Source organism: Sebastes fasciatus, chromosome 7 (genome assembly GCF_043250625.1).
Source record: "Sebastes fasciatus isolate fSebFas1 chromosome 7, fSebFas1.pri, whole genome shotgun sequence".
Classification (NCBI taxonomy): domain Eukaryota; kingdom Metazoa; phylum Chordata; class Actinopteri; order Perciformes; family Sebastidae; genus Sebastes; species Sebastes fasciatus.
This window is the reverse complement of record NC_133801.1, coordinates 10,336,372-10,349,114: the sequence shown is the minus strand read 5'-3', so window position 1 is coordinate 10,349,114 and position 12,743 is coordinate 10,336,372. Positions and strand designations below refer to the sequence as shown.

Here is a 12,743-nt window from a genome sequence, read left to right as displayed (position 1 = left end):
TATAATGTGATTGTAACTTCTTCATCATGCACCGAACAATCCACACTGATGAGGTTTATAATGACAGGACAAGTGTTATTGAGCCCTGATGAAGCTGGTGGTCACGGTGAGGGAGTGCCTTTAAATGAACGGCCTGTTGTCTAAACCTGAAGTGCAGTGTTAGGTTCGAGGACCCACTTCTTGTTTGATATTGCCAGTGGAGTGCGGTGCACTGCGTACCCTTGCGGATGGCGAGGAGTGGAGCTATAGCGCTTTGGTGCCAAACAGTGATGAGCAGAGTCCAGGGTAACACGATCAACACGATGGCAAGAATATCTCTTCTCTTCGGCATCTCCAGGATTGGTTATTTGGCTCGGCATTACCTGGAGTAAAAAAGATGGATGTATTATCATTCTGCATTCTGTAACACACAGGATTTCAGGTCAAATCACTTTGAGAAAGTTCAAAAAAGTCGATGAAATGTTTGTTGTTTGCACCAGATCTCAATCACTAGGAAATGGGGAGGCACTGGAGGACACCTATATTCATACGAAAAGTGTCATTGACAGAAAATGTGTAATAGTGTACTTGGAGCTGTTGAAATAAAATATTACTCTGCAGCAGACAGCGCTATTACAGCCTCACCGAACACATTAAGAGTTAGATGATGGAGCAGGTGCTAATCTATGCAGAAAACTGTGAGAAGTTCAAATACAATAAAATCAAAACCACAAGTGTGTGACACAGCCACCAAAAGGAGAGTCAAAGCCACTGTAAGAAGCCATGGAGCAGGAGCTTGTGCCCTCTGCAAACCCGATGAGCTCATCGGTGCCATCACTGAGGACGAGGCAGTGACTTCATGCCCAGTGCTGAAACTATTCACCGGCCAAATGGCAGGAAACAATGTCACCAGACTGTTGACTGTTTGGGAAATGTGCCCTTCCCTCTGAGTCCAGATCGTTTGGTTCAACTTTATATCCCTTTGAAAAATCGAATTTAAGCATGAAAGATGTTCACTGGAAATTAATTGCAATAGCATCTAAAAATGAACCTTTAAAATGTCAGTTATTCATGAATTGTCAGAATGTGATTAAAAAATGTCAGTAAGTCTCTGTAAGTAGCTGATGTACACTTTCATTAAAAAGGTTAAATTGTTTTTTTGAAGGTCTAACAAACTTATTAAATACATTAAATGCATTTTCCTACTTCAATAACCTCATTTGACATCAGCACAGTTTAAATCAACTTGCATGGTTATACCTCTGTGCTGTGGCCTGAATGTTGCCTCCTCCAGACCAGGAGAGACAATAATCTAGCAGGTCTTTCAATACATGGACTAACTAAATCTGAGTTTTGTGTGTTCTAATGTTGTTAAAGGTTTATTTATAGATGTACCGTAAATACAGTAATACAGTAAATACATTACCTGGTCGCACGAAAAGGCGTGTGAATGACACGATAATGCACAAGGCAAAAGTGTGTAATAGGAACACTGCTCTGGCTTTAGGCATATCATTTTCACACCATGTAGTCTGTATTGACTGCAATATAATGACGTAGAATAAACCTAAACCTAACTAAGTAGTTTTGTTGCCCCCTGCTGGTACTGCACCTTCATAGACGCGTGTAATATTCACACCTCGGCGAGGCAAAATGTGACACTGAAACGCTATCCTCTGGTGGACAGGCAGGTCTATCACACGCTTTGGTGTGATATCGGGTTGAAGCTTATAGACGTTGATTCTACATGGTGTGATTTTGAGATATTAAATTTAAAAAAGCACACAATTACATGAACATTCGCTATATACAGTAATTTCACCCAAACTTTGAAAATAAGAATCACTACCTCTGATGCAGTCTGAACGAAAAAATGTTACATCATGTTTCACAGATGTTGTAGTTTGCTAATGTCTGGATTGCATCATTATATTTTAGACGTTCTTATTACTGTGTCCACTCCCTGTGCTGTACTTCGTTGCCTCGCAGCTCATTTGCATTGAATATAAGGATGACAGACCTCCCCGTCTCTCCCAGGAACTGTCTCTCCTCCTCCATAATAGGCTTCTGGCATTACGCCGAGCCCTAACTGGAAAAATGCAGTTATTAACTGATCTGCTCAATTACACAAAGGAGAAAAACAGACATAATGTGAGCACAGGTGTTTGGCATATTCATTACAGCTTTACACATGAGGAAGCAAGTCATCACATTTCCCACAGTGATCCTGTTCCCACTGCTGGGGAAGGTGGCAGTATATTGAGGCTTAACATAATTGTACATGCCAATTATGTTTATTGAGCTCTGTAAATAAATACACCATTAATGCCCAAGCCATCAGGTGAGGAGTGTGTATAGTTCTGACGCACCGTACGCTTTATGCTGAAACAGAAATTGGTTCTGCGGAGTTGTAAAGCTGTACTTTTTCTACCTCAGCGGAGAGGTGATTTACAGTGAAGTCCTGTGTGGAAAATGTTATTGTGCGGGGCTTTGCATAGTTACATAAAGGTACAGGATGTACAGAAAATGACATTACCCACAGTCCTTGAATAAATGATATGGGAATTTCAAATGCATCGCCTTGAGCCATGTTTTTGAAGGGCGACATGGGGAACAGACGTATTTTTTTGAAGAAAAAGGTGTCACCTTGTAAATGACTTTTAGACCTTTTCATCATAACCTGAAATAGTTATTTTACACCTGCTTACAAATGCTGGAAATACAAACAATCATTTTACAGCCTATACATATGTAAAACATGTCTACTCTATCAGAAGCGAATACAGTAATTTCAAAAGGTAAAAAAAACCCCACTTCAGTAATTCACAATGCAATCTAGATGGCACTCAGGGAGCACAAACCATTATAATGCTGAACATCTACCCATCACACATCATTGCTATTGCTTATATGTATGTGAAATGGATTCCTTAAACTTGTGAATATGACCTTGGTATTGGGAAGTATCCGTCTCTGTTAGCTTTATAATGGTTGCTGAAAAATGATAAAAAGATAGCTTTCTTTTAAAAACCTTGAATTACCCCATTTTCCATCTAATAAACTCCTTTTTTATCAAATAGAGGGTCATTCTGCAAATACAGACTGGCTTTACTACCTTTCCTACATTTCCCATGAGGCATCTTTCAAACTCCACGCATCCAGTTTGTAACGTAGGCTTTTTGAAATTTGTCTCTAAACCAAAGCCGCAATAGCCCTGATGACATCACTATGACACCATCAGATTTATACATCAGACTGGCAATACGTCATCCAGAGTAGGCTCTCATCAAACGCCCCCTTTTGAGGGAAAAAGATCCTGTGTCCCTCATAGATGGTGACAGTGTAAACAGAGGAAGTTAAAACATGTCTCCAAACCCATGTGTTAAAAAATATATTATTGAGGATCTTTCTGGCTCCAAGCTATAGACCTGACCAGCATCACGTTAAGGCCGAGGTTGCGCTCCCTTTTGAAGGAAAAAAACTCGCTGTCATATTAAACAGGAAAATGCCGAAAAGCTGTTGTGTAGCGGGTTAACCAAGGCACTATCACACTGAGATCTGAGGCACATACGATACGTTAATGTTCACTGTCTGTGGTAAATCGCTAAAAGATGCCGGTGACAGTGACAGGCATGGCTAGCTAACGTTAGCTTGAGTGTGAGGCTGCTGCGGTAATACAGTCATACATTAACATTATAGCAGCATCAGACTGTCGGTTCCAACTAAATCTCAGCCTATAGATCAAACAGTGTGCTATTAACAGGCTGGTTATTTACAGACAACACTTAGCCTAACGTGATTCAATCAAATATTTATAGAAGTCTAGAAAAGTAATATCCGCTCACTTTGTTGGACGGGCGGAGACTGAAGGGACACGGTGGCGATCAACATTAATTTATTAAGGCATCGCAAACGCTCAGGTTCAGGCAAGATCGCAAAATAATTATTAAACATGTGTATAAAACAAATGTTTGTTTAACAAGAGATGAATGGATAAAAAAAATTAAAATTACGATCCAAACACACGTCAAATTGTTTTGACATCTATGGGATCTTCGGTCTTCTATCCCCCAAAAGGGGGCACAGCCTTGACTTTTTGCGAAGTACCCGTATGTGCCGATATGATGTATTTTCTTACATTTGGTAAAGCTCCTCTTGAGCCACAGAAAACATTACAAAACTGTAGTCGCAAGTTCAGTAGTACTCCTTGTGAGCAGTAAACTGACCTTGAAGTGTAAAATCAGTGAGGGCATTCCCCTTTAACAACATTGCCTGCTGAACACATCCATATGAATGAAAAAAGGCTTTGGATGCTCACCCACAGTTATAACTGGATCATGGCACCACTGGTGATGCGCAGCTGGGAAGGCCACACCGCATACTGGACGAGCTACGTAGTGGTGACGTCCTCCATGACACTTCAGCGACCATTTCCTCTTCCTCTTCCTCTGCCGTGTCTTCTCACGCAGACGGGCAACACTGAGTCCAGACCTGTGAAAGAAGAACATTTCAGCGAATGTGACTCAGTGGTGACAGATTGCTTCTCTCTTTGTGTTTTCACAGTGTGTACCTTCATGTGCTGCCCCCCCCAACAGCATGAGACATCCAAGGACAGTCAGACAGGTTTAAACATAGCCATTTGGACAAGCTCTAAGAGTTATACGCCTTGCAGAGATTCTTGGCTCTAGACACCCTTTGTGAGCAGCGTGGCTGTGTGACATCTATTCATTATTTAACATCAAAGAGCTTGGGCTGAAAATGCAGCTGAGAAAAAGTGTGTCAGTATCAAGTAATGAACTCTAATTTGGATGCACATCATTCAGATTCACTGCAGGAATCCCTCCCCCAGTGGTACACCACTGCTGTGCCTTACAATGCTACGTTTTTGCTCATGAGTGAAACGGTAAATACTGTATATATTGATAATTTTACCTCATTGACTCCAATCGGAACTGAACAGACACACAGTCAGTATCTTTCTTGTTTTTATGCCTAATGTGGAAAATGGAAGAGGGTTAGTCACAACTCCATTGCTTGCCAACAGTCTGGGGTGGGGGATGTTACAAAAATAAACTGGCATCATGTCTTATTCAAATACATCTGATGGAACGCTGCTTCTTTGGAGGCTTATGCTTCACTCAGCCAGTGATGTCTGCATGCTGCATCAGCTCCAAAACTGGATGGCTGAAGACTGTATGTTTTAGGGGCTTTGCCTTGAAATAGAGAATCATATAAAGTGCAAATATGTAGGTTTTGGGGAATGAGCAGCAGGAGTCATTTCACTGAGGCAAACTGTTGTTTAAAAAGGCAAATTGCCTGTGACCCAGTAATGCAGTAGGGGGTGTTTGTGCTTGATGTGCACAAAATTTCAAAACAATCTATTTTTGGGATTGCCCACATTGTCCAATTTCTCAAACTGAGGGATCATGCATCTGAGGGTTGACGTCAGATGTGTTGAAAAAGGAATAAAAGATGAATACTAGAAACGGTCTCCATGGGTTAGTGCAGCTTCTGCAGTATTTGCTTTTTATGACAGCGACAAGCAAGCACTGTAGTGACAAAAAAAATAACTAAACAGCAGCAATAGAAAGGCTTTACAGTTGCTGCCAGGTACTGTCATGTATGCAAAGTCGCAATGACAGTGTTGTCGTTCTGATTCCTGTACAACACTCCTCTCTTCTATGCATTGTGATGGCACTAAACAGCAGGAAACACAGTAGAGTACAACAACCTGCCAAAATCTCAGACCCTCCAACAGGCCGCTGCAGTCTCAGTGCTAAACATTTTTGAAAGAAAATGTTTGGAAAAACAAACCAACGTGGCAAGTGCTGCCAGCTGAAGGGAGCTGGAACTCATACGGCTGTTATGTACAGAATATATTTTATGATATGATGAATGCATTCATTAAAAGGCTTGATTTCTTCTTTGGCACAGACTTGTTTACACATTTGAGTTGGCTTGGGACATGGAAGATTTACTTATTTTTTTAAAGGAAGATTTAACTTGAAATTAATACAATCTTAATTGGTCCAATACTTTGGTTCATAACCAGACACCTGCCAAATCTACAACATTCCCATCAGCCTCAGCTGTTGTTTGTGCTAATTAGCAAATTCTAGCATGCTAACACGTGGAAATGAGATGATGAACGTGGTAACCACTATACCTGCTAAACATCAGCACGTAAGCATGCTAACATTATTTAGCTCAAGCACTGCTGGGGGGCTTTGAAGACAATTTTCGTCTGGTCAAACCAGTCATGTGATGCTATTGGGCCCAACAAGCCTTTTTCCCATAGACTTACATTGGGAAAGAGACGTCTGTAAGTCAGCAGATCATTTTTTTTAGGTAAATCAACTTCCCAGTATTGAATAGCCCTTATTTAAATCATTAGGTCCTAAAAATTATAAAATGCACTAATAGCTGAATCCAGAGTTATTTTCGTGCTGCCGTCCATGTGAATGAGCCAGAATGAGCCAAAGTGGCTGGGAGGCAGGGTTAAAGGAAACGCTACTGCGCCTCCTCTATGGGCCCATTGGATGCGGAAGATCGCCCGAAGATCCGGGTAATCTATCACTAGGTAGTCAAGCTATTTTGGCTTCATGCGCCACTGAGCAACCCCGCCTCCGACACTGTATCCAGTTCTCTTTATACATCCATGGTACAGCCTCACAGAGCACGCTAGCATGGCTGTAGACTGGCTGTAGACTGGCTGTAGAGCGGTCATCCTTTAACCGCTCGATCCACAGTTCCCACTGTCTACATGTGTCCTTGAGCAAGACCCAAATTACTCCTTGGGCGCCCACTGCTCCTAAGGATGGGTTAAATGCAGAAGTCAAATTTTATGCATGTACCTGTATGTTTATGACAAATACAATAAAGTTTATGTTAGTTAGAACCGACTGCAGCTTGTTGTCAGTTGAGGTGGATTATAGATGTACACACATACCAATACTGAAGCTTACATTTCTCACTGTTTCTATGTTCTAATCAATTTTAGTCTAATCTGTTTCATACTAATGTAGAACTTTCCTCCGTCTCTGCCCAACAGGCGGTAAAACAGTAACAATAGGCAAGAGGCACTGATGGCGAGGTCTCTGTACCATACGAGCACCCAGGTGGCCTGTTTCTGTCTGTGGCACCTGAACTGTGTGATGTGGCAAGAATGCAAATCCCACCACAGACTGCAGCCAATGGCAGACAATGAAGCTTGACAGCCTCTCACATCAGTGCGAGTTAACCAGCTGTGAAGGGAACACCTGCCGCTGATTAATAAAGAATCACAGAAACAATGCCACGTGTGAACATTTTTGTACTGATTGTTGAACTAACACTATTACCCCCAAAAGGTGAGACGGGAGGGTTGAAACAATATGTTCCTCAAGTGTGTCACAGAAATATTGTGTGAGATAAAAAGGATGGGAGATCTCAGAGTAATTAGACAGTAAAGTCTAATGTTTTCACTTGTTTTGGACAACCCACAGCAGACTGTCCCTTTTTATGATCATTAACTTTATTATTATGACTTTATGGTCATAAAGCAATTCCCATATTGTTACCGTAAAAGGCTTAAATGGTTTTATTTCCTCAGGTCTCTAAATAATCTTAATTTATAGCCTTCCTCTAACTGAATCAATTTATGGAAAGGATGTAATCTGAAACTAAAAAACAGCTCCTTCAGTGATTTTAACATCTAAAATCCTCCTTTTTGACCCAAATAGAATCAGCTTTTAGATAATGAAAACACATTGTACTGCATATGTAGCACCTCCAAGCTATTACACAAGGACACAGAGTGCCTCATTAATCCTTTGAATCTATCATTTGTTTTGGAAAGTATCTTTTAGTTTTTTATATATAATATAAATAAACCTTCTGATGATTCAGCAGGCAGCAATTGGAACAAAACAGGCTTCAAGAGAGGGGCAGTAAGACAGTAAAGATGGATTTTGTAGCAAGTGCCATATTTTCTTTTTATTATTACGAAGGCTTTAACAAAACATTTTTAATTCAAGATCCACTTACTAGCTTTTTTAGGAGGCTTACAACCATATCTCATGGTCTTCCTCGGTGAATGGAATTTTCTCTGTTGTCATGGAAATAGCTCTGTTGTCAAGTATGGAACTTCAGGTGATACTGACCTTTACTGTTATAACAGTTATTACAAGTTACCTAGGCCCCGCGAAGAAGACCACAATATGTGATTGAAAGCATGGGTAAGCTAGTAAGTGGACATTGATAGGGCTGCAATTAAACGATTATATTAATTAATCTGCAGATTATTTTCTAGATTAATCGATCAATAGTTTGGTCTATAAAACAAAATGTCTTGTTTTCTCTCCATATTTGAGAGGCTGAAAACAGCATTTTCTGCCATTTTTGCATGAAAAATGTATGAAAATAGTTGGCGATTACTTTGTTGACGATCGACTAATCGATAAATCGAATAATCGTGGCAACTCTAGACATTGAGTTAAGATTTCCAAGGTAAAGACAGAACTTTGTCATGCTGTCAAAACATTTAGTAAATTCTTATAATTGGAAAAATTTAAGATATTGCCTCTCCAAGTTTAGTCCTATATGCAGTATTCAGTTTAATATCAGTCTCCAGAGAAACAAGATTATATGTGAAATTAAATTAACATTTAATACAATAATGCGAAAACATATATTTGTATTATTATTTAACAAAAAAGGTTAAAATATGTTGCAATGCATTACTGTGGTTTGGGCTACAAAATACTTAAATAGGCACTGGACAGTAAACTGATAATTTATTACTCACTCCCTCACATCATTGACAAGTAACTATGTCAGAGCCATCAGGTCAGCGCTGGCAGGCTCACACATCCTCCCTCTTCTCTCTCTCTCTCTCATTCGTGAAGTCAAAGAAGAAGCGGGGGCAAGTTTCCAAGTTTGTTATCGAGTCTGCCTCTGACTTCTGAGCTCCCTTGGCCCCGACCATCTCCTATTTCCAGAGGACCCAATAATAACATCATCTTTTCTTGCTTGCTTTGTGGCATTATTTTGATGTACTCTCCAGTCGGCTGGGAGGAGAGCCTCTCTGGAGATTGTGTGTGTCCTGGTATGTCCAATCGTTCGCTTTAGTTTATGAATTCATTGGTCTGCGACCAGCCTGGTAAAGCCCAGAACAGTTTTCAGGGATATCTGGAGAACCTTGGGAGACATGATGTCGCTGCAATAGATCATTATTGATGTCACTGTCACAGCCCCCCAAAAAGCTTCGCCTAGAGGTGTCATTAAAAGTGAATTTTGAATCTGTGGGCATTGATTCAAACAGGCGTAATTGCTTTTGAGGTACAGTAAGCCAGGAGCAGGTGATCGGTCTGGGCTTTCTCTGATGTTACGCTTCTCATATAGTCCTGGTTTTGAATCACCATAACATTATCGCAAAGTTTAATAAACGTACAGGCGTTTGGCTTTGTTACTCTGTTAGATTTTAATGTAAACTGACAGCTTACAGTGTTACACAGTTAAATATGTCATAGATAGCAGAAACAGTGCAAGGCACTGTAAATGGCACACTTTACATGCCTTTAAACGAACACATTCTGAATCTGTGTGCATTCAAAATAGGACTAAACAGAAAATTTCAGTAAAAGTAATATCTGTAAATGTGTATGGGTTTGAATGCACGCGTGGTGCACTGTAATACTTCTCATTCTCAAAAATTAGGACGTCTTAACAACATTTAAAGTCCATTTTTCAGGAGTGTATACATACAGTAACTCATAGGCTTCCTGTAACTGAGTTGACTTATGGAAAGGATGTTCTTTGTAAAGAAACTGGACAACTTTTAGCCCACAAATATGAAACAACAATCAGCTCCTTCAGTGATTTAACATCTAAAATCATCTCGCTTACTTATAAAGTAAATTCTTACTTCTTAAAAATATGATAATTTTAGACCCAAATAGCTTTAAAATGCTAAAAACACACAGTACTGTATATGTAGCACCTCCAAGCTATTAGACGAGGACACAGAGTGCCTCATTAATTCGTCCTTTGAATATATCACACTTACTATTTACGGTGTGTGTACGTGTAATACTTCTCATTCTCAAAAATTGGGATAATGACATTTAAAGTCCATTTTTCATTAGTGTATACATATATATAGTATATTCAATAACTCAGTTTTATCAATGTGAGTTTCTCTTTCCACTCAGAAATAGAAAGTTCAAAATATAATAGATGAAAAAACAATTAGAGGCTGGCTCATCGCTGTAGTCGAGAAAATCTTTTGTGTTTTAAAGACTTTTTGACTCTCTTTTTTCTCACAAACTAATTAAACTCATTTGTGGGGAGAGGGGGAACTGATTTACAATGTTGATCAGAAATCTGGAGCAGAGTTGGCAATTATTTTGCTTTTCAAGATGTGAACGAGAGTTTAAAGTTCTCGGAATTAAAACAGGCATTAATACTATCAAGAATCTCAATGTGACCAAAAAAGAAAGCATTTCCTCTGTTTAAATTATCTGTTTAATGATTGTTTATATCTGCCATGCTTGTGCTAGCTATGTTACTATTCATATTCTAGGTTTGGGTTCAGTGAAAGGTCGCCTTAATGCTAGTTTTGTGTTACTTGTGTCATCAATCCAGTTCACACCTGCCATGCAGAGAGTCTCTTAAAAATTTGATCCTCTCCTCATGAAACAACTGCCTGCTTTGAGTCAAGCTAATAATAGCAATGCAGGGCAGGCAGCTCCTGTATGAATCCTGCGGTGGGTTGTGAGAGGAAAGACAGCTATGTTGTTTACGATCATGTCATATTCTCAAGTTTACCGTAACTCATGCTAACTGGAATTATAACATACTAGTTAAATTGACAATGGCACTAATTTAAACAGTAATTAGAGTGTCTGGAGTGTGATTAAACTATTACAGAACAGGTCGAGTTTTAATCTGCCAGACTCTCACTGTTTGCAGACCAGTTACCCCAATCACTATAAATGCTGTTTAATAAAAAAAATTAGCCGGAGAGAGTGGCAGTAAGTGCTGTTTCGCATGCTTGATTTAGGCGATGAGGATGGCTGTTTCATTTTCAGGAAAACTTGAATAACCCATTAGCTGTGAGCATTGGCCCTGATTGATGGCTCCAGTCCATGCCAGGATCAGGCTGCCTCAGCAATGATGAAAGATTTAAGAGCACCAACCTTCAGGCATTTTCTTCTCTGCCGATAACCATGGGGGATAGCCTAGCGCAGCCTGCCCTTAAGTTATTCTGACTAATTTATAGTCCGGCTCACCCAGGGCACAATTCCAATGCTGGACCCGGGAGCACGATGCAGCCTCTCACAGCTGGCTGAGCAGACTGAAGGAGCTCCGCCAGGATTGCAGAGGCTGCCACTGAGACCTGGACCTGCCATGTCGGGTCAGCGCAGCTCAGCTCTGATCAGAATGGAGTCATGGAAGATGTCATCTTGGGGAGACCACAGGGAGAGAGACGGGAGAACAGAACTGTCTCATAGTTTCTCCTCATAGTGACTGCTAGAAAATATACCTTATTATTAGTGAATCATTAGTGTACTAAACTGATGCATATAGATTTGACTTATTAAAAGTAGTATGGACTATCTCAGACTCACACTTTTGCAACTTTAACCTACAGTTTTGACATTTTGGGAAATACAGTTTTTTGCTTTCTCCGGTTGTTCTCACACACCGTTCTTAGCTATACCCATGAAAAGTAATGCACTGTAATTCGGTGCTGGTAGGCAGATTTTGCTAGACCAGCTGTGCTTATGCTAAGGTAAGCTAACCGGCTACTTTTATATTTACTAGCGATTATGAGATCAACCTTCTTATGCTGCTCTCCACCTGAAAGCAAATAAGCACATTTCCCAAAATGTAAAATGTATTCCTTTAAATACTGTACTTATAATTAATAAATGGGAATAAACGCTGTTCATAAACAACACTGACCTAAATTTAATTTGCAGGGTGAACTTGTATGCTAATAATTACTTTTTTTTACATTTTGACAGGTCACCAAAGCCCCTTTTTATGATTAAATTGCCCTGTAGCAACAAGGAAATTAATAACATATTCATGGTTTAGATGTTTTTTTCACTGCTGCCATGAGAGGTTTGGTTATACTGTAAATTAGAAAATGGCATTGGATCCTTTGTGTGCCATTAACATAACTAACAATATCAATCATGAAGCAGAGACTTTTGTTGGAAATGACACTAAATCAATACATTACAACCTTTGGAGAGTCTGCAGGAATGATTCATGAATGTGGACTTCAACAGTTCCTAACAATAAAAGGGAAAGCATAGCGTTTATCTCATTAAAATTGGTTTTGGTGTACAGGGCATTGATTTCAACCACATGTGACATGTCTCGCACTGTGAACAGGCTTATTATGCTTCAGCATAAGGTCAAAGGTTGGCAGAGAAGGAGCTCCCAGATTCCTTAGCTAATTAAAGGCTGCTTCCTGAGAGGGAGTTTAGGTGTTCGACTGGTTCCCGCTCTCAGACTTCAACATGCTAGCTCTGCTGAGCTCCGTAATGAGGGTTAGACCATGGATTTTTCCGCTGAAAGATTCCCCAGCGTCAAAGTCCCCCAATTATATGCCCTTGTGGAGGGAAAATATATATAATTATGAAGCTGATCATCGCTAATTAAACTTGGGGGATTTGATCCAATGCAATGGCAGTGTAGCCGAGAGTTTTGTTTGGGATGGGAAATAATTGGTGTAAATAGAGAAGAAAAAGAGACATTAAGACTTTCCTTAA

General features: G+C 39.9%; 1 protein-coding gene across 1 annotated transcript in view; it reads right to left on the bottom strand.

Moving 5' to 3' along the window:
* The window catches only part of b3gat1a (beta-1,3-glucuronyltransferase 1 (glucuronosyltransferase P) a), a 167,314-nt gene that overhangs the window by 15,072 nt on the left and 139,499 nt on the right, over positions 1–12,743 (bottom strand). Inside the window, exons 5-6 of the mRNA XM_074641494.1 lie at positions 4,298–4,470; positions 220–362 (exon numbers count right to left, since the gene is read on the bottom strand). Coding sequence (XP_074497595.1) covers positions 220–331 — 112 coding nt within the window. The 5' untranslated portion in view covers positions 332–362; positions 4,298–4,470. The remainder of the gene's footprint in view (positions 1–219; positions 363–4,297; positions 4,471–12,743) is intronic.